This window comes from Megalops cyprinoides, chromosome 1 (assembly GCF_013368585.1).
Source record: "Megalops cyprinoides isolate fMegCyp1 chromosome 1, fMegCyp1.pri, whole genome shotgun sequence".
NCBI classification, from domain to species: domain Eukaryota; kingdom Metazoa; phylum Chordata; class Actinopteri; order Elopiformes; family Megalopidae; genus Megalops; species Megalops cyprinoides.
In genome coordinates, this window is record NC_050583.1 from 53,038,634 (window position 1) to 53,060,457 (window position 21,824).

At 51.0% G+C, this 21,824-nt stretch overlaps 1 protein-coding gene across 4 annotated transcripts in view; it reads left to right on the forward strand.

Moving 5' to 3' along the window:
* Positions 1 to 21,824, forward strand: part of LOC118773540 (C-terminal-binding protein 2) — a 93,124-nt gene that overhangs the window by 58,801 nt on the left and 12,499 nt on the right. For 3 of the 4 annotated variants that reach the window (XM_036522542.1, XM_036522533.1, XM_036522525.1), the window contains one exon: positions 18,855 to 19,009. In XM_036522542.1, the coding sequence (XP_036378435.1) occupies positions 18,855 to 19,009 (155 nt within the window). Of the gene's footprint in view, positions 1 to 10,046; positions 10,711 to 18,854; positions 19,010 to 21,824 lie in introns of those variants that run through there. The other variant, XM_036522551.1, reaches the window with a different exon arrangement.

Below are 21,824 nucleotides of genomic sequence, written 5' to 3' on the forward strand. Positions count from 1 at the left end.
CCCTCCAAACGAAGCAAAATCTGAATGTGAATCTGTTGCCGGGGTAGAGGCGGAGGGCTTGGGAGGACCACAGTGTGTGTCCCTGGCCTCCTCGGCCATCTTGTCCGCAACCTGTGGGACATCCTTGGTGGTCTGATGACGGAAAATAAAATTGAGCATGCGGTGGCAGGAAACACCAGAACGCGTATCCGTACATAGTGGTTTGAAGCCATTCAAAATTTTTGTGTACCTGCTTCATGACACGTAATGTTGACCCTTATTTGTGTTGCTAGTGACAGTGGACACTGTATTTATGACTTGCCACTTTTGCCATGTTGTCAGAAATGCTTAGTGGCCTTGCTCATCAAAACCCAAACCAGACCGTGAAAAACACATGCATTCAAAAGAATTTGAGAGATGTTTTGAAGACTGAACTGTGAGCACTTTAACATAATGCATAAAGTTCAGTCTCTTTAGGTTACAAAAGAAGATTGCCCCACAGTCCTAGTCTTCTGGAGTTGGAACCTGACAGATGATTGCATTTTGGAAGTGGTTTTCACCAGAGCTGTATATCTCTACTTTGTTATGCACACCCAACACAGATTATGCCATCACCCACACTCCTACATACAGTACCTCGTTGGAATTATTGCTCTCTCTTTGTATTACATCAGTTGCAGTCTCTCACGGCAGCGGCTCAATCCATGTTTCTTCATCAGTGAGTTCTTACATACGCAATTCATAATGCCAGACGCCCAGTAACTGTTTGAGACAGTTATTGAAGCGTGATTGAGACGGCCCAGCTTTTCTGCTTGTGAAGCGGCATTAGCCGTGATCGTTGAACAGTGAAAGTCGGGGAAGGACAACAGTTGTTGAAACATTGCGGGTGCGTGTTATTGTTAGTTCTGAGAACAGGCTTAAATTACATAATATCTAGCTAATTCGGTGTGAAAATGGCTCACTAACCGGACAAGCTACAGTGAATTGGAAAACAGCTTGTTGCTGGAGTGCTCTCGGGAGAAGTATTCCGCTATTTTTAACAGGCGGCTCCCTAGAATGTTCATTCCTTAAGTGTCACTCAGCCCTGGGATGAGGGGTAGGAGCTGAGCCACATGCTTATGTGAGGTGAAAGCTTGGGCGGTAGGGCCAGGATGGGGGGGAAGGGTGGGCCTGGGCAACGATCAGCCTGTTATACCTGTGCGTCATACAGATGGACGGGAGAAAAAAATCCCAGTGGCCACCTGTGACGCAAAGGAGGCCCATGGTAAACCTCGCCGGAGGGATCTCACGTGACGGCCTGTCCCGGTGTCACCACTTAATCCCGCGGGTAGTGAATGAAAACGGACAGATCTCATTTCGCGAACGACACCCGCGGTTTCGAGGCTCACGGTGTTGTAATCGGCTGTCCGCCCGTTTCCGCATCGCTGCTGCTGCTGCTGACATACGCTCCTTACGCAACAACAGCAAAACCGTTCAAATCGGTGCCACCCGTACAGTTCTTTTTGCCTAAAGTGAAATTGTCATGACAGTGGGAATTGTGAAAATGTTGTGGGCGTATGTTTCAAATGTAGTGCTTTTGTGTCTTTTTATACTCGCATTATGAGCCAAAATGAATTGTTTTTCTGATATGAAAAATGTTGAAATCCCCTTCAATAAGAATGTGAAATCTGTCATTTTTTGTCACCAGTTTCACTCAGAATGTCAGACTTCCCTCTCCTTGTTAATATTCATCATCTCTATTTGGCCCTTACTGGCGTTGACCACACTGGAAAGTGAGCCAGCTAAAAAACAAGAAAAAAAGAATGAATGAGTTTAAGCCAGCAGAAATCTCCCAAGCATGGCTTCAGGTCAAGTGGCAGTTGACCTCGGTTAAGGGTTACCCCTTAAGCCCCTCCCCCCTCTCATCAGCACTGGCCTGCCAACTGACCTCATCCGCTTTATGGGCCAGGATGCTCTGAAACCGGCTTTGGTACCCCAAAAGTGTCTTAGAGAGGGGAGGGCTGAGAGGAGAGCACGGGGTAGCCTGAAGAAGGCACTGGAAGGTCAAGTCCAGTGGTGCTGAGAGAGAAACCCCATGACCCTGCTCTGTCAGGAAATCCAGGGCAGAAGGTTCCCTGAAAGTAGGTATCAGTGCAGTGGCTAGAAGTCAAGCTCATTTCACGCTTTTAGGTAGCTGTAGTCGTTCTTTTTTCATTGCCTGCTTGGCTTGCTGGAATGTTTGTAGAAAATGAGGAAAGAAATTCAGTAATCTGCTTAAATTAGCAAAGGACATCTTCTGTCTGTCTGGAGCAGAACATCTGCAGGGAGTCCAAAAAAATGTGGGGGGTGTTGGGGAGGGGGGGTGGTAGTCAGATGCAGATGGAGGCGGGGGAGGAGGAACAATTCCGAAATGAGAGAAAGAGACAGAACAGCTGCGCCTGGGTGTCTTTTCTTCTCTCTTTTAGCCTGTGAAATGGGGAGTGAGAGAGAGAGACTCGTCTGCCCTCGCATATCCCAGCTTCCCTTTGTCTCCCACTACCTCCCCCCCTTTCTCTGTGCCAGGCAGGTCACCCTGAATTATTCATGGGCTGAAAACGAAAACCTCACGGACGCCGAATTACCATGCCGGGAGTGGCCGGTGCTAACCTGGTGTTTTGTCAAACAGAGAAGAAGGTGCCGATTGCTGGGAGGTGTCCTTGGTGGATTCTTTTATTTTCCTTACTTTTGACCACTTATTTTTTCATCACTTCCAAGTCTCTCGATCCAAATGCCTGGAGTCCGCGGAAGGAGTCAGGGAAGTGGAAACATAAACAGAATATTGTCAGCTTCCTTTTCAGAAGGGAAAGGCATAGCAATAAAAAAATATCCAGCTATATCAATGGATAACACTGTAAAAATCTGTAACCAACATAAGTCGCTCTGGATAAGAGCGTCTGCTCAATGAATGTAATGTGATGTTTGTGTTCCCTACCTTGATTTGTGACTGATACCTCTTTTTTTTCATGCCCTTAAATCAGTGTTTCCTGGCCACGGTCCTGGAGGCAAACTTTGTACGCCTGTTTTTGATCCAGCTACTCTTAATTAATTAGCCGCAACTGAGCTGCTAGCTGATCATGACCTCTGTTCAACATGTGTTGACTGTTAATCTGTTTCAAATCCTTTGTGAAAGAAACGTGTTACTGGATGTGCTGTACTGTAAAAAGATACAAGTGAAGGGGTTTATTCAACTTATTTTTCTTAATATTGGTCTCTGAAATAAATTAGGGCTGATTAGTGACATAATCAAATTTTCAAGGCCCTACCGCACTTGCTTAAAAAAAGGAATGAATCAGAAGTTGAATGCTAAAATGTGCGAATGAACAGAAAAAAAAATTCTGTTAGCCGGAACACCATGCTTTGAAGATTTCAAAAGAAGACTTCTTTTGCAAATGATTTTTGGCACACACTTGTTAAATGCTGTCAAAAACCACGATCGGTGTTCACTTAACAGCTCAGCCAGGCCTGGCTATTCAGGAGCCCAGCTGGAATGAGAACTAGCCTGAACAGTGTGTCCCAGAACCAGGAGGGGAAAAAAACACCCCCTTACATAAAGCTGGCTCCGGAGCTGAAAGCGGCCTAGCGCTCCCCTATGCAAACACATAAACACTGCAGCAAGTGGCCTGTCTTTGCTTGCGTTGAAGGGGAGAGGAAAGCCGGAGAGGTGGTAGCGAGGACTGATTGATGGGTTACTATAGCTTCTGTTACAGCACCCCTCCGTTACTTCCCGGTGTGGACGGGGCCGGACCGGCAACATGCCAGCGTTCGATCAGCTCTGCGACGCCGGCGGGAAATGGTCCGCGGGCCCTCGACGTGAAGCGTCTTGCGGCACCGTAAATCGAGCACAAAGTGTTGTCTCTTGTCTGCCGTGCTTATTGCGCCTCGTCGTACGTTTACAGTTATTATTCCATTAGCGCGTATTCCGTTCCCTGGTGCGTGTCTGGGCCTCTGTTAATGAGGAAATTGGAATGCTGTGTTCTTGTGGAGGAGAGAGTAAAATAGCTTTTTTCCCTCCCCCTGACAAAGGCAAGAAAGCAAATGAATATGAAAACCTGAGAGGAGAAACATTTTGCATATTGTTTTGCACATTAGAAACATGCATGTTGTAGCTGCCCTCGTTTTTTTTGCCTTCATTACTGTGTTATTAGCGGGCCAGGTTGGTTAAGTCATTAAACATGCTGCCGGTTTGCTGAGCTCAATAAGAGCCGCGGCTTATTTTTTTTTCTCCGTCCCAGAAATCCAGAGCTGCTCACTCAATTACGCAGGAATATCTTTTAATGGCTCCTGAGGCTGTAGACAGAAAATGTATGTGTGGGGGGTGGGGAGGGAGTTGGGGGTAAGGAGAAGGTCATGATCCCAGCGAATGCTCACCTCACTTCCCACACAACGCCTTTTTCTCATTCCCAAAAATGTTTCTTTGACAGTTACAGGTAATATTGATCATCAGCTGTTTCTCGAAAATTACCGCCCAATTTCTCTCCTTAATGCTCGCACCTTCGCTCCCCAAAAACAAATCGCTGTGCCTGAGAGTCTTTTTGTGTTTGTTTTTTTTCCGCCTCCCTTGCACTGAGGCTAATGAGTTCAGCCAAACGCACTTCCCCGGCAGCTGGTTGCCAGGAAGTGAATTGGGAGTTTGGGATCATGTTTTTCCAGGTACCGATCGTGCGGTGTATCTGTCACCTCTGATTACAGTGAGGGGGAGGGTGGGGAGGTGGCACGTCTGTTGACCGAGGAAGTCTGTAATATCATCTGCGGCATTTGTCGGGTTTTTATGATGATGGAACGGCTCGAGATTGCTGTGCCGTGAGGGACTCGGTGTAAACGCTGTAACCCAATGCCAAGTGGGGGGGGGGGGCACAGACCGCTTTGTCAACAGAAACTGGGGGGGCCGCATGTATTTATGGTAATAGGACCCAGCTGTGTGGTACGATGTGACAGGTCGGGGAGAGCGGGTTTGGCGGGGGGGCATAGTAGAATGGTCTGTAAGTCTGCACTCTGCCATGTGTCGGGGCACGCTGTCACCCCATGAGGGGCGCGCCGATGCCATGTTCCGCTCCCTCTGCCAGGCCAGATGGCTTCTGTCACGGGGGTGTGGGGGATCGGGGGGGGGGGGGGGGGGGGGGGGCATAACTGTGCCAGAGACGCCCTCCCAGAGAGACCTCACATCTGGAGCCCACCTGCAGCTGTGCCTTCTCTCTCTCTGTCTCTCTCTCCCTCTCCCGCTCTCTTTATTTTTCCAGAGGGAAAGTAGAAAGTGGTGATTACAGCAGGCCCCACGCTAGGCTGAGCCGCGATCCACGGTGGCCGCGCCCACATTTTGGCGGCGTTTCGCACGCCTCTGGGATAGGGGGTGGAGCCGAAGAGGCCACACGGGGGGGGGCGTCCTCAAACGTCACTTTATTTTATCACCGTGCCAACAGCAGCGGGCCTCTTTCCTTTTTTTTTCCTCCGCGACAGGAATAATAAACTGTGACGCCTGCTTCGCGGTTCCCGCCGTGGTGCGGGGGAAAGAGCCGCTCTCTGCAAACGAGGTACGCCGCAACGGAGGGATCTCTGGCGGCCTCTCCTTGTTTGCTCCCCCCCTCCTCGGTAATCCGCCACCGAGAAAGGAGAGGAGGCAGAGAAAACAAAGCCGGCAGAGCCGCTATTGATTCTCTCTCTTTTTTTGTTGTTATCTGCCCGGTGAAGGATGGTGTGTACATACGCCCCGGGTTTTGTTTGCGCTGGGGCCCCTGGCCGCCACTGGCACAGGTACGTCCCACAGGCCACCCCACCTCCCCCCGAGCCAAAAGGCAGAGAGTTCCTCGTGGATAAACATTTGGGGTGTGTGTGTGTATGTGTGTGTGTGTGTATGTGCGTGTGTGTGTGTGTGTGTGTGTGAGAGAGAGAGACAAAGCCTTCCTCTGCTCCCTCCAGAAATGTCCCTTTAAGGTGTGGGTTACTGTGTCCAACTGAAAGCTGATAAACTGTCATGGGAAGAGACGGGGTGGGGGGGGGGCTCTGTCCCCACATTCTCCCCCCTCTGCCACCCCCCCTACTGCACTTCCAGTCTGATCATACCCCACCCTGACTGGTGGACCAGTAGGCGGCAGAAAACAAGGTCAACAAAGTCATTACCAAGGTCACTAAAAACTGAATTGTCGCAGTTATCGCCCCTTTAAGTTTGACTGCGCTGTCTGGGATCTGTATCGGCTCCGCAAACGACACACATGGCTGAGAACGCGGCCCGGGGTTCGCCAATGGAGCTGCGTCACGCAAGCAGCAAGCTACTCCTGCCATGTTCCTCGTCACCTTTTTTTTTAAAGCCTGTAAAAGCAAACCGTGCGTACATTTGGGGTTGGGAGCATTAGCTTTGAAGCAGCGTGTCTCAGTAATAATACAAACCTCAAAATGCGTGATTAGAGTCACAGGCAGCTCACTGCCGCATCGTAGTTCTCAGGCTACGGTGACGGCAGCTTCTAATTAAAGAAGCCGATCTATGAGAGGCCGTACGAGGCCTGTTTTCCGCCAGCTGCGCGTTCGGGCAGCAGCGGGGCGCGGCATTTAGGGAATTAGTCTTGAGTCCCAGAAGAGGGACCGCCGCCGATAAACTGAGTTTCTTCAGTATCAGTTATAAAGCTGTATAATGTGTATAAAGCGGCTTGGATGAGGATGACTACCACAGCAGTAAATGATGTAACGCAGTGTAATTTAACACAGCCACCAGAGCATCAGCCGTCTGAGAGCTCTTCTCTATGGTTTCATGCACTTGCATCTCTGCTAGCTAGCTTGTACCTTGTCTGGCCAAGTATTGAAACTTCGGTGCTTCTAAATACGGTACTTCTAATATTGTTGATTCCTTATATGGCTTTTTGCCTGTGTTGTACTCTGCCTCTCTTGTAAGTCGCTTTGGGTAAAAGTGCCTACCGAATGAATGAATGTAATGAATGAATGAATGTTCCAGGCCGGATCGCGTCAGTACAGAGAAGTAGAGAGAAAGGTGCAGAATGACCTCCAAGATGAGGCACTGCTTAGCGCTCCTTGTGGCTCTGTTTTGAAATCCCTTTAAGTGCTTTGCCGGATAAGAGCACATTATACCTAATGGCTCGGTAGGCAGGGTCCAGCTGAAATCTGTGACGGGCATATTCTGAGAGGACTCGAATTGGCAAAAAAACACATCTCCCCAATATCGCTTCTCTGATGACGGCGCCCTCCCTTTCGCTAACTGCGCTAACCGAACGATAGGCACACCGCATCACTATCCCTTCTTGAGCGGATTTACGGCATTTTGAGAGAGCGGGCCCAGAAAAGGGGTGGTTTCCTGGCCTTGGAGGGGCTTGTTGCTGAGGTGGCGGTGGGCCCCTGGCTTCACCTTAAGGGGTGCTGATAGCGGTGTTTGTCGGCGTTTCATCCTCAACACACTGAACGCGGAGTGTGCGTGAGGTCACATGACCACACATGCTCAGATATGGGGGGGTTTGCCCCTTCTGAACTGAGAGGGGTTTAGAACATCAGTGTAATCCCTGTTTAGTCCGGCTCCCTGCTGAATGTGCTTGGTTATGCAAGTCCTCGGGAACATGCTTACCACAGCCTGTGGGAGGTAGCTCAGTGTGTGTGTATGTGTGTGCGTGTGCGCGCACGTATGTGTCTGTGTGTGTGTGTGTGTGTGCATGTGTGTGCATGTGTATGTGCGTGTGTCCATGTACTCTGTGTGTGTGTGTGTGTGTTTGTGCGTGTCCATGTGTGTGTCTGAGTATGTGCATGTGTGTGTTCATGTATGTTTGTGCATGTGTGTGTGTGTGTGCGCATATGTATGTGTGTGTGCACATAGTCTGTGTGTGTGTGTGTCAGTGTGTATATGCATATGTGCATGTGTGTGTATATGTGTACACGTGTGTGTGTGTGTGTGTGTGCGCACGTGTGTGTTTATATGTGGGTGTGTGTGTGTGCGCGTGCATTTGAGTCAGTGTGCATGTTAGTGTGCCTGGGGGGGTGGGCAGAACAGATGTGGCCGTGCTTGCTTAGGAAACACTAGCCTTTTGATTCTCATCACAGCGGATCTGCCGTGCCAATCTGCTCGTATTGATATTTATTCTGTCGCTCAGGGTAAGGCTAACCTATAAGGGCAGGGAAAATCACAAGTCGGTGCTTCTGACGAAACAGTCTGCTATTTATGCTGCGGGGAGATAAGTGCTCGCTGCTGAGTGGCTCACGCTGAGATTCACTGTTGTTTGCGTTTGCCGATTCACAGATTTCTCCTTAATGTGAGGCGTTTTAACATGAGCCATTTTGGCAGGCAGTGAAGCAGGGACAGTGATGGGCTTTTGTAGCAGGGTTGTGGCGGTATGTCTACATTGCATATGTTTGTGTTTTTTTTTTTTATTTCTTTATTTCTGTGCTGTGGTCCACTGCGACATGCCAGGAGTAACAACCACAGACCAGAGTCTGTTATCTGCGTGCGTTTGTGTGTGTGCGTGCATTGTTTGCTTGTGATCTTGTGTGTGTGTGTGAGAGAGAGACAGCATATGTGTTCAGGCATGTGTGTGTGTGTGTGTGTGCGTGTGTGAGGGAGAACATGTGTATGCAGGTGTATGTGTGTGTGTGTGTGTGTGTGTGTGTGTGGCTGTGCATGTGTGTGTTTCTCTCTGTGTGATGAGGAGTGTGTTAACCCACATGTGCTTTCTGAACTGGTATGTCTTTCAGGGGATGGGTGGATGTGGAGTACCCTCATCGTCTTTCTCCTCCTTCCATTATAGCACTCTCTCATCGCTGGACAGTGCTGTTCGCCCAGCCACAGAGCTGCAGTGTGCTGTAACCGCAGTCCTCTGGCTGTCTAACTTTCTACCTAGGTGGTCTTCTAGTTCTCTATCTAGGCAGTTCACTAGTCCTCTTGTCCTCTAGCCCTCCTGGTGCTCTTGTTCTCTAGCCCTGTAGCCCTCTGGCTAAGCAGCCTTCTGCTCCTTTAGCTAGGCGGTCCTATAGTCCTCTAGCCTGGATGCAGGTCATTGAGATCATTTGTCACGTGCAGCTGCTACAGGGTGGCTAATCAGCGTTGCTGCTCTCGCTGGCCCAGCACAGTCCTACTTAAACTCAGGGGTGGTCCCTCCCGCAGGTCAGCCTCAGGCACTGCTTCAGTGCTACTGTAAGTACATTAAAGGTGGCCAGGTCGAGTGCATTAGGGTAGGCATAGGTGCCACCAAAATGTGACGGTGGGGTCGGTGCCAGGGTCGTGCGCACCAGGAGGCACGTGTGTTGGTGAAGAAACACCCCCCCCCCCCCCAGCACTACAAAAAAAAAAAAATACACCCCCCCTGAGCGCGGGCCAGCCGCCTTCCACCACCCGGCCGCCAGTGAATGGCCGCAGCGACCGAGCCCCTTTGTCTGTCGGTCACACCTGTTAGCCAGACCGCCAAGCATGGTGGGGTGGGGATATGGGGGGGGGGGTGGTTTTTAGACTCTGTGCAGCCGTTCAGAAGAGGGTTGAGGGGGGGGTGAAGGGGGATCTGCAGCATTGTTATTTTAAACAGGCTTTACCATATCAAGGTGGGCTGTCAATCTCCCCCCTTTTCACGGGGACGGCAAGCCGCGAACTTAACACTTTAAGTTCTCGGCTTGCCGAGAACCGCGTACTGCAGGTGACACCAGGCTTAATTGCTGCAGCACGATTGTCTTCAGGGTTGCTGATGTAATATTGCGTGCGCTCGCGTGTGTGTTTTTGTGCGTGTGTGTGTGTGTGTCTGAGAGCGCTCACTCCCTTCAAAGGAACACTTCTCACTTCAAGTACCAGCGGAGGGTGATGTTTAGTTTGGAGATAGAGAGCAAATGGAAAGAGGGAGTTATTGGGGGGGGAGAGAGGGAGAGGGAGAGAGAGAGGGAAAAAAAAGGGGCAGGCGTTCTTAAAAGGCTGTGGAGGCCAGATTACAAATAAAAAATAAAAGAGAGAGAGAAGGAGAGGGAGAGACAGGGGAGAGAGAAAAAACAGAGGGAGGGGAACGAGAGACGAGTGGAAGAGGGACCCGCACCAGCCCCCCCCCCCCCCACGAGCTCGGCGCCACGCACTCTCACTGGCGCTCTTTGCCGGAATTTTCTCTCTCTTTTCTCCCTCAGTCGCATTTTTTTTCTGTGTTTTTCTTCTTCTTATTCGGCATCTCCGTCTCCCCGTTTTGACGGAGACAAAGAGCCAGAGGAGAGCGGCGGGGACGGCGTTCACGGCATCAGCCCGGCGAGCGGGGAGGGACCGAGCCAAAGAGTTTTTTCACGCTCACGCTGGAGAGGGAGAGAGAGGGAGGAGAGAGGAGTGCCGCCCAGAGCCGAGCGGCTGGGCCGTTCCTCCCCAGAGATAAAGAGGACAAAAGCGTCCTCCCCCTGAAAGACCCGTGGCCGTCCGATCCGCCGGGGGGGCGGGGGGGGGCAGGCTCAGCTCGCGCCTCTTTTTGCCTTCTCCAGCCGCCTCTCACAGGGGGCGTTCTGCCCTGTCCGAAAGATGGTGCGACCGGGGGTGGAGTGCCGGCTCGTCCTGAGACGCCTCTCTTAGCCGGGGGGCGAGAGAGCGAGGGGGGGGGTCGCACGGAGGGGCGGAGGAAAAGGGGAGCGGCGTGGGGCAGGAGTGTTGGGGGGGATACCCCCCCGAGCAATCTCCTTTTCTCCTTTTTTTTCTTCTTTCTTTTTTTTCCTCTTTTTTATGTGACTGCCATGTGTAGCCCTTAATCGGAAGAATGTGGAGGCAACATTTTCCAGGCAAGCAGCACGTTTCCTGTTTTTTCTTTTTAGCCTGTCTAATAAAGTGTGGCGCGGAGTGGTGTGAGTGGGGAGGGTGTCTCGCTGCCCAGTTTTTTTTTCTTTTTTTTTGTTTTGTTTTTCGTAGCAGCCCTATTGTGGTGAGGCAATACTGGGAGCGAGAGAGAGAGAGAGAGGCTGCGTTTGAGCTTGTGTGTACACGCGTGTGTATGTGTGCGCATGTGAAAGCGTGCGTGTGTGTGTGTGTGTATACGCATGAGTGTTGGTTGAGCGGGCTGCCGTCTGATATACCTGTAGATGTTTGTGCCGTACTGCGGCGCAGGCTCTCCTGTTGTGGTAGCGAAAAGCGAGGGAAGGAATTTCACCGCGGCGACCGTCGGTACCCGCTTTTGTGTGTCCCCCCCCGCTGCCCGCCTCGCTTGCACACAGGGGGAGCCGGCCTCTCTAGGGGGGGCGGGGGGGACGCACAAAGGGGGCTTTTTAGCCAGGAGCTCCCTAATTTTCTTGGCAGGGGAGCGATTGGTGTGGCGGGCAGCTGGGTGGTGACAGGGGTGGAGCAGAGGCAGAGAGGACAAGAGGCCTTTGTGTGCTACGCTGGGGGGGATACTGGAGGTGGGGGGGAGGTTTCGGAGGCTGCCAACAAAAGGGGGCTTATGTCCCCCCCCCATGCCGGCCTCATGCGGTGACCCCTCGCGGTAGCGTGTGGCACGCGAAGTGTTTGCATTGCGCGGGTCTTACGAGAGGGTTTGTGTGTGTGTGTGTGTGTGTGTGTGTGTGTGAGAGCGAGCGAGCGAGCGAGTGACGGAGGAATTTCTTCGCCTCCAGGACGGCTTAATGTTCCAGAAAGTTCTGGCCAGCCTCCAGGAGGAGTGGGAGGAAACTCTCGAAAAGAAAAACACGCCGTTGTTTGACCCCCGTGCCGTGCAACTGACCACGCATCGTGCCACGGGTTCAAATTACTCGAAAGTAACCGACCGTTTGTGGGCTGCCACGCTGCGTGTGTGTGTGTGTGTGTGTGTGTGTGCACGAGTGTGTGTGTATATGCATGCTCTCAGAGTGTTTGCATGTGCACACAGCTATGTATAATTTTAATTCACTAATACACACACACACACACACGTACGCACACACACACACACACACTCCCTGCCTTGTCCTGTGGTCCAGGTCCGTAGTGTTACAGCCCTGTTGTATAGCCCGTGCAGAGGCCAGCAGCCTCCTGGCCTGTCGTCAGGAGAGGGCCGCCGGCGACCGCGGCTCAAGCAGCTTGCTTGGGGGTTGCTAGGTAACCAGCAGCAGCTGTTGATCAGAGGGTCGAGGTGGCCCTGTGGGCCTGTGGTCGGGGGGCCCTACAGTCAGCTGTGAGAGGAAACCGCTCCTATTAAAACCTCTGTCAGAGGTGGCCGGGGGATATTCTCATCACTGCATTTTCGGGGGAACGTTTGCCATTTTCTATTTGGGCTTGTCCTCGGCCGGACTCCCACCTGACCGGGCCCGTGGTCAGGCGGGTGATATTTTCTGATTGAAAATGATATTGGGCGGGGGGGGTTGTATTTCCAAAAGGGGCAACTGTGTTCCCCCAACCGCAGTCCAGCTGTGAAAGTCCTCTGGGTATTTGTTGGGGCGGCAGTGTAGCATAGTGGTAAGCAGCAGGGCTCGTAACCAGAAGGTTGCTGGTTCGATTCTCTGCCAGAGCATGCTTGCTATAACCTTGCGCAAGGTACTTTTGCCACGATTGCCTCGGTGAAAAATCCAGCTGTGTAAATAGGTAAAACTGTAACCTGTAAGTCACGGTAAGAGTGACTCAAATGACAATAATGTAATGTACTGTAGAGTAGCCCTTAGAAAAAACTGTAACCTAACCTAAAACTGCAACTTTTGTAAGTTTGCTCTGGATGAGAGCGTCCTCTAAATGACAGTAATGTTGTATATTCTAATTTCCACTTGCACTGTGTTTACTGTTCATTTAGTTGAGTTTCATCTCCGGTGCAGGGCCCTGCAGCTAGTCTGCCCACTCCATGTCAGAGAGCTGTGCTTCAGCGCCCCAGTCAGCTCCGCGGCGCTCTTCAGTCTGATAACCCTTCTGTGAAAGTGAGCAGTTCTAAGCAGCCAATGAACTCGCGGCTCTGCTGTCTATTTCGAGCTCGTTTGCTGTCTGTCTGGTAAGACAAACAGCCCTTGAAGTTGCAGGCATCATAAACATAAATGAATTGCCTTGAGAAGTAATGGTTCCCCTGGTGGCTCTGATATAATAACTTTATAAAAACTTAATAATAAAAATTACTTTTAAAAAGAAAGAATAAAGGTATTTTTGAGAAAAAAAAATGTTAGTAATAGTTTTCTCAGTAAGAAAAACAGTAATAAAGTTAGGTCATAAAATTCAAATTTTATGTTCATATTTTGTAGTATAATAAGATTTATCATTTTATTTTTTTAATGTTTTGTGTACCGCAAGTGACTTATTTGCAAGTTTTGTGATCTTCAGAGGACCAGTAATGAGGAGTAAGTGATTCTGATTTTATTTGCCCACTCATTCAGATCATTATTATTAATTACAGTATTCAGAGAGCCCTTCACAGCAGGTATAATTGCTGGCATGTCAAATTATTTTTGACATCAGGGGATCATGTTACATGGTCTTATTTATGTCATTTTGCTATGGGCGAACGTATTATCTTAACATTTTTCACGTCCAGCTGATACAAGCTTGAAATAGGAATGTAATTGATTCAATGTCAGAATGTGATCAGTACCGATACTGAACCAGATTTTGTGGCATTCTCTTATTTTTTATGCTGGTGGTATGCTGAAATGCCAAAAGAAAAAAAACCAAATACCACAATTTTGCAATTGTATACCCACCCAACTTGCATTCCCTGGATGCAGCATTAGGTTTTAGTTCTGAAAACAGAGGAAGAAAAAAATCAAAATGTTCAGGTTCAAAGAGGTTGAACCACAGATATCCTATTTACAGAACAGATATTCAGCTTAACACCGAGAAGTCTGCCTCTGCCATTGTTTCAGCAAAAGATATGTTCTCATTTGTCGAAGATAGGGTTCTTAGCTGGAGCAGCAACACGTACAGCGCTGGAATGCCCTAGACGTGGAGGTATGGAAAGCAGAACGCAGTGCGGTGTTGGATATCTGCGCAGTAAATAAGATATCTGTGCTTGCATCCACCCCCCTCCCACTCCCTTTCTCCATTCCAAGTGAAGGCGATGATGCTACAACCAGCTGCATCTGTGCTGCTGATGAACTCAGGGGAGAGCACATCATCTTCCTGATGAAGAGTCCCTCTGGGGGGGGGGGGGCAGCAAGAGAGGGGGGGGGGGGGGGGGGGAGCCAGGTAGCGAGCAGCTGCTGCTGCTGCTGCTGCTTCGGAGAGCCCTCCCCTGTCTGTTGACTGAGGCAGCGGGGAGGAAGAGGCTTAATTACGTGAGGGTCGAATCGGCAGGGCTCTGAGTGCAGCTGTTATTTTCTCTCCCCTCCTTTAAGGAGCAGCCAGATACTCCTTCGTAGCTGTGCTTAACACTTGTAAGGTCGGTTCGCGTTTTGGTGGTGGGTCGGTGGTGGGTGCGGGGCGTGGGGCAGGGGGTGTTCAGCAGAGGCCGGGGGACTGGGCACAGGGGTCGGGCAGGAGGGGACAGGGCAGAGGTGGCTGCTAGTTTTGCGAAGGTCCAGTCTGGAGATGCATTCAGCTGAGTTCCCCTGCGTGCTGCTGCTTTGATCAAAACAGCAGAGAGAGTGGATCTAGAGAGATGAGTCCCACTGTGCCTGATAAGATAGAAAGACAGGCAGAGAAAGTGAGAGAGAGAGAGGGAAAGGGGAATGAGAGAGAGAGGGAAAGGGAGAGTGAGGAAGAGAGAATGAGAGTGAGAGAGGGAGAAAAAGAGAGAGAAACAGAGGGCAAGACAGAGAGAGAGAGAGTGACAGTGATAGTTAACTGTAGACTCTGTAAAGATGCGGCTGAAGGGACCCTGCAGAGAGGACGTCACTCCAGCTCGGGAAGGTCACAGCGTGTGACAGGAGACCGCTTGACGTACGGGGGTTACTGTGTTGTTGTGCCCCCCCGACAGGGCGTTAACCTCCCTGTGTTTTAGGGGCAGCTTCATCGTACCCCTCACCCACGCCACTCCAGTGCTTTACCCCCTGTTGTCTTTTCCCCTGAGAGGCCAGCCTAACTGCTCGCGTGTGTGCCAGAGCGCTCTGTGCGGTTTGAGCCGCAGAAGGGCGGGGGCGAGGGTGCCGCCCGTGCCCGATTGGCGGGATATCCTGGCCTGTGGAATCTCCGCCCCCCCGGGCCCGTTGCCACGGCCCTCTCGCCCGCTCCCTGGCAGAGCCGTCGGCTCCCGGGGTCAGTCGGGGAGAGAGAGAGGGGGCCCCTCATCTGGGAGGCGTTTGAGTCAAAAGAGACGGCGTACTCGCACACACGCGCACACACACCCGAGCAGCAAGCACACACACGGAGACACCTGAGGGAGGTCATTACTGGCAGGGTGGCGCTTCCTGGCGCTCGAGAGGGGTGGGGGAGGGGTGGGGGAAGGGTGGGGTGTCTGTCACAGCCCGAGCGTGGCGTCGGGTGCAGAAGGAAGGTGCGACGGTGGCCTCGGTGTCGGCAGGAATGTGACAGTGTGGGGGAAGGTGCTCTGAATTGTGTGTGTGTGTGTGTGTGTGTGTGTATGTGTGTGCGTGTGTGTGTGTGTGCATGTGTGTGTGCGTACGTGTGTGGTTGTGGTGGCTATCCGCCACTTCTTTAACGTCTCGCTGTTTACCTGGTGCTGCGTTTTAATGAAACGCCTGTGGAGCGCCGGAGCTCCCCTCTCGTGGCGGAGGGAGAGGGAGAGAGGGAGAGGTGGAAGGCGGGGAAGAGAGTGTGTGCGCCTCTAATCTCCAACGGCGGCACAGATGTCACTGCCTAAAATAAAGTGTATTATAAACCAGCCAAAGCCAGTTAAGTTATCACCATGACAACAGGCGGCAGACGGATAGAGGACCACAGCCCCTGTGAGTGCGCTGTGTCTTCTTTTTGAGTCCCGCCGCTCCTTTATTTTGGGCACAGCTCCCCTCGCCCGTCCCACTCGCCCTCCCCCCGTGTCTCCTTGCGGTTTCTCTGAGCCGGGCAGTACTCGCTAGCGACCTCTGCTGGTGAGGAGAGTGTTGGCGGGTATGTGGATTTTTACTGTTGGTACACCTGGTTATTTCTACTCCCCAAAGCCTAGCTTTTCCCTGTGTGTTTCCCATCCCTCTGTGCTTCTCTGCTCCATCCCTGTCTACTCAGTCCATCTGTTGCTCTTTATGTCCCGGTGCATCTGAACTGTCCCTCTCCCTCTCTGTACCTTTACCTGTCTGTTTCGTCCTCCGGACCCCCGTCTTTCTGTTCTATTCCCCTGTTCATTTTTCCTTCTATCTGTTGAGTTCAGTTGTACCTGAGTCTGCCCGCCTGCCCATCTATCTCCTCTGGTTTTCTCTTCCTCTGCCTGTCTGTTCCCTCTCCAGGCATCTGGCTCTTTTCGCGAGCCTGTGTGGGTTGCAGCAGAGTGTCTGTAAACTCCCCCCATCCCCCCCACCCCTCCACTCTGCCTCTTTGATCTCCTCCTCCCTGAGCTGAATTCTAGGAATCCACTCCTTGAAGCCATTAGTGGTGGAGGGGTGGAAGGATGGTGGGGTGGGGTTGACGACGAGACGTGTCTGTAAGCGTGACGTCACAGTTCCTCAGCCACCCCCCCCCCTCCCATCGGCGCCTGGGCCCCAAAACTTCTCTGTGCATCTCCGGTCCTGTCGCATTGGTGGGAGAGCTGGCAGGGCCACCGCAGTGTCACTCTGCCAGGGCCATGAATATTGATGGGGCTCTTATTAAAACTGTATGAAACGGGTGTTAAAATGCCAGCCGGGGGCCGGCTCCCGCAGAGTGGTGTTAAGCGGTCGGTCAGACGGGGAAGGGCCGCCCAGGTTCCTTCAGACTCTCGGCGCGGAGGGAGTCGAGCGCCGTACGAGGCTCAGCAACAGAGCAGCACGGTTTCGGTGCGTTCGGGTTCGATCTCGCTGTCTGCCCCTGGCTGGTGTGCGCAGCCTGTAGTGGCGTCCCCTCGCTTCGTTTCTGGCTCCTTGTGGCCCCTTTGAGTGCTACGCTGCCGTCCCTGTCTGTATGGGGCACTGAGACTGGCGCTCGGCGACACAGTCGGTGTGACGGCTTTGTCCCTGGTGTGACGTGGAGGGGATGTGAGTGATCAGAGTGTAGACTGATCCCCACCCTCCCCTCTGTCTGACGGCCGCTGCAGAGCTAGAGACAGAGAGACTCGAGACTCTTGTCGGTCCACCACTTCTGTGCGGATGGGAGTGTGTGTGTGTGTGTTTCTTTGTGTGTGTGCGCGTGTTTGTGTGTGTGTGTATGTGTGTGTGCACGTGCACTTCTGTTTCACTGTGCTGGTATGTGTGAGTTTATATGTGTGTGTGCGTGTGTGTCTGTGCCTTTATGTGTGTTTGTGTATATGTACGTGTGTGTGTGTGTGTGTGTGTGTATGTGTATTTCTGTGTGCACGTGTGCGAGCGCATGGTCAGACTCTGTGGGGTAATTGATTGCTGCTTGAGGAAGTGCAAGGTGAGCTAGATGTTTGCAGTGAGGTTGTTAGCTAATCCAGTCTGAGTCGGCCCATTGATTTATTGAGCACCATTTGTTTGCTCAGCCAGCACTGATTATAACTATATCCTAATCTCTGAATGTAAATCAGCAACACCCAAGAGGTGTCTGTCACACAGAGGGCTCACAGAATTCTGGGTGTTCCCAAGGGGTAGACGTGGTCTTGTAATAACTGGTCAAATGAAGGTCAAGATTCAAGAACAGAAAGTCCTTAATCATGGACAGTCATTGATACTTACCCCTCCTTACAAGGGTAGGGTCTGTTTGAATTATTGACTTTCTTTCCTTTAATCCTTAACCACACAACTAATATGCATCTTCATATATGTTGTAAATCCATGTGTTCCATGGAGTATGCACACTGCTAGATTTTTATGATTCGGGTAAAACACCTTGATCAAGAGTACAGCAGTATTGTATTTTATGTGCAGTATCACGATGTGTTTTGGATTCTGTGATCTAGTGACTGATGTATGGTAGTATACTTGGCTTCCCTTGTCTAGTCAGGCTGCACAAGTTACCTGTGGCAAGGTTTGAATGGTGTTATGCTCACTCTCACTGGTCTGGGAGTGTTGTTAGCCTGGTCTGACACTGTTGCTCATTCAACTTGAATGGATTCACTTCTGTTCTATTGTGCTGGAAGTCTGTCTGGATAAGAGCATCTGCTTAAATGATTGTAATGTAATGTATTGTCTAGTCAAGTCTAGAGGTCTGTGCTCCAACCACCATTGTGAAAGTGTGTTTTGATGTAGACAGACGGGGGGTCCTTATCACTGATCCTTCCCTGGATCAGTTTTGTCTCTTTTTGTTTGTTTTTTGGGAGTGAGGATTACAGCTGGGCTAGCTGATCCCAGATCAGTGCTTTGGGACGCCGCCTGCCCAGAGAGATGGAACGAGCCCACTCCATTAAATTGCATAGGTCGCGTTCCGCACGTCTGGAATATAGAGCTCCTCTTACACGTGACCCGACTCATAAAAACAGCCCCTGTCCCCTCCTCTGGTCGTAGTGTACGGCTTTACAGTGTTTCACTGAGGGCCTGTAGGTGTATGGGGCAGCAGTGTGCGGCTCATAACCAAAAGGTTGCTGGTTCAATTCCCCACCGGGGCACTGCTGTTGTACCCTTGCTCTCCCCTGACTGCAGTTCAGCTGTGAAAGTCCTCTGGGCATTTCCTGGGGTGGCAGTGTAGCATAGTGGTAAGGAGCTGTGCTCGTAACCAGAAGGTTGTTGGTTCGATTCTCTGCTGGAGCTTTCTTGCCATAACCTTGTGCAAGGTACTTAACCCACGATTGCCTCAGTATATATCCAGCTGTATAAGTGGATGACATGTAAAATCTGTAAAATCTATAGAGCCACAATAAAACCTCAATAAAAAATAAGAGCGTCTGCTAAATGACAATAATGTAAAGTAATGTGATGTGTAGCAGTGTGTGGATTCCTGCAGGGAATGAATGAAACCCAGCCGACGTGACTCACTCACCCCCTCTCTCTCCCTCCCTCTCTCTCAGGTATCCGGCCCCAGATCATGAACGGGCCCATGCACCCGCGCCCCCTGGTGGCGCTGCTGGATGGGCGTGACTGCACGGTGGAGATGCCCATCCTCAAAGACCTGGCCACTGTGGCATTCTGCGATGCCCAGTCCACTCAGGAGATCCACGAGAAGGTAACACACACACACACACACGCACACACGCATACATATATATGCACATACATACATGAATACAGGAGTATATGCGCACACATGCACACACACATGCTCACATACATACCACAGGGCAGCAGTGTGATGTAGTGGTACGCGAAAGGTTGCTGGTTCAGTTCCCTGATGGAGCACTGCTGTTGTACCCTTGGCCAAGGTACTTAACCTACAATTGCCTCGCTAAGTATCCAGCTATGTAAATAAAATGTAAAAAAATGTAACCTTTATAAGGCACTCTGGATAAGAGCATCTGCTAAATAACAGTAATCCAATTATGTAATGTAATTTCCTGTTTCAGTGCGACTTACACAATTGCCTCAGTCAATATACAGCCGTATAAATGTCTAAAATTGTGAACTATGTAGGTTGCTCTGGATAAAACCATCTGCTGTGACAATAATGTAATGTAACATGCATGATACATGTACACAAAAGCTCATACACATTCATATGTACATACACACACAGACACACATCCATACATATACACATATACACAGACATATGTGCAGTTGGGACCCGTGCAGTTAGAGGCTGGGTTTGTCCCACCCAGGACCACCTCCCCATGTCGCTGTCTGCCTGTCAGAGAGGGAGTGAGGCCTGCAATCCCGAACAGAGTATGGGCGGAGCCGTCCGCCAACCAGCCTCACCCCTGCGTCCTTTCCCCGCCCCTCCCCTCTCACTCCAAGCTAACGCACGCTCTGCTCTATATTGGCTTTTACATTCTTCCCAGTTAAAATAAAGTGGGTTCATTATGACTTAATGTTCGCTGGGCTACCGAAAGTATCGCCTGCCTCATTCTAACAGAGAGAGAGAGAGGGAGAGAGAGAGAACTGTTAATGTCAGCAGAATGTAATTACACCACACCGGGGTCCCCATAGCGGTCCTTTATTGCTTTTTTTTTAACGCTGCGTCGGGGGCCGCATCGGAGATGACAATCGGAGGGAGAGAGAAGGAGATGCTATCTCGATCTGCACAGCTCTCGCACAGATCCCACTTCCTCCACCTTATGAAACCAGAATATATGAAGAAGGTTCATTTGCATGAAGAGATTCGATCTGGAGACCCGGGGTGTTTCAGCACAGCTCCCAACCCCCCCCCCCCTTCCTGGGTCTATGGTGTTTCTGCGGTGAACGCGACCGTCCTGTTTCCCCTCAGTGTGGTTTTGTGCTAGCGGTTTGTTGTTCAGAGGCAGTCGGCACACGAGGACGGGTCTGCACTCCTCCTCAGAGGTCGCTCTGGTGTGGATGTGTAGACTTCCAGGCTAGTCATTTACATAACATACATTACATTTATATTCATTTGGCAGATGCTTTTATCCAAAGCGATTTACAAGTGAGGCAGAGTACAACACAAACGAAAGGACACATACAAGGAGTCACAATAATAGAGGTGCTGAATGACCAAGTTTCAATATTTGGCCAGACAAAGTACAAGCTAGCTGTTAGAGCCACAAGTGCATTCAACCATTAAAATTCTATTTTTTTAATGAAAACAGAGTTTAGGGTATGAGAAATTGCTTTAGTTGGTAGTGATTCAGGTGATCAGGTGAGCGCTGAAGAGCTGTCTTCAGGTGTTTCTTAAAAATAGTGAGGGACTAGGCAGAACGAATGAAGTGTGGAATGTCATTCCACCATCTGGGCACCACATCAGAGAAGGTTCTGGATAGTTCTGGATAGTTCTGGATAGCCTCTACACTATGAAGTCTCGAGCCCCCTGTGGTGAGCTGCAGTGAAGCCTTCCCTTTCCATCTTATTAAATGTTCGCTCTCAAACCCTGCCTCCACACTCGGAGCGTGACGAATAGGGCCGCTCGTCTCATTATCCGCCTGAGACGTCCACCTCTCAGAGGGAAGAGGCATTCACCTGTGCTCTGCGAGCACCTCCCAGCAGCACACTCTGAGCTCACCTGTTGGTACAGCGCATATAATTGACTTCACATAGCTTCTTGGCTGTCTAGTTTCATATTAGCACGGATTAACCCGTGTTATTGCTTGAGTGTTTTGTGCTCACACTCATTGGTCTGGGAGTATTGTTAGCCCGGTCTGAGACTGTTGCTCATTGGATGTCAAGTGAGCTGACGTTCTCTTTAATGAGCTTCTGTTCACTTCTCTTGTGCTGGAAGTCGCTCTGGGTAACAGCGTCTGCTAAATTAATACAACATAGTGTAATGTGGTGGCTCAACAGATGTTGTGATTGACAGGCCTGCTAGTGCTCAAGGTCATGATGGCAGCATCCCGCCCGGGATCTGCCCCTGACCTCCATCCCCAGGCCCATCATGCACCTCTCGTGCCGCGGCGCACTGGATTGATTAGCCCGGCAAGGTCAGCCTGCGCCCCTCGGCAACACCCCCCCCCCCCCCCCCAAAGGCCGCTCAGAGACAAGCCGGTCAAGCACAAACAAGACAGAGGGCAGATAACAGCTCTGAGGCATCCAGGGGGACCAGGGGTCTGTTATTTCAGCGGCCGTAGGCACAGAGAAGACAATGGAAAGCGAAAGCAGTACATTGATATAGGCACACGTGCCAGCGTTGGAATGTAGTCTGACCCAATGGCGGTCAGCCTGCCCCGATATGCGCCTGTTGGGGTGGGGTGCACATCGGGCAGGGAAGGCCCCTCTCTCCATCCTCCTCCCTGCTGATATGAGTGCAGGCGTGGAACCCCTGTCTCCGGCGATATGCCAACCCCTTCCCGCAGGATCAAATGAGTACACCAGAGAGATGACTTCATGTCCATAAAATCTCACTCCTGCCAGCAGTGCTTTGGAAAAAAAGGGGG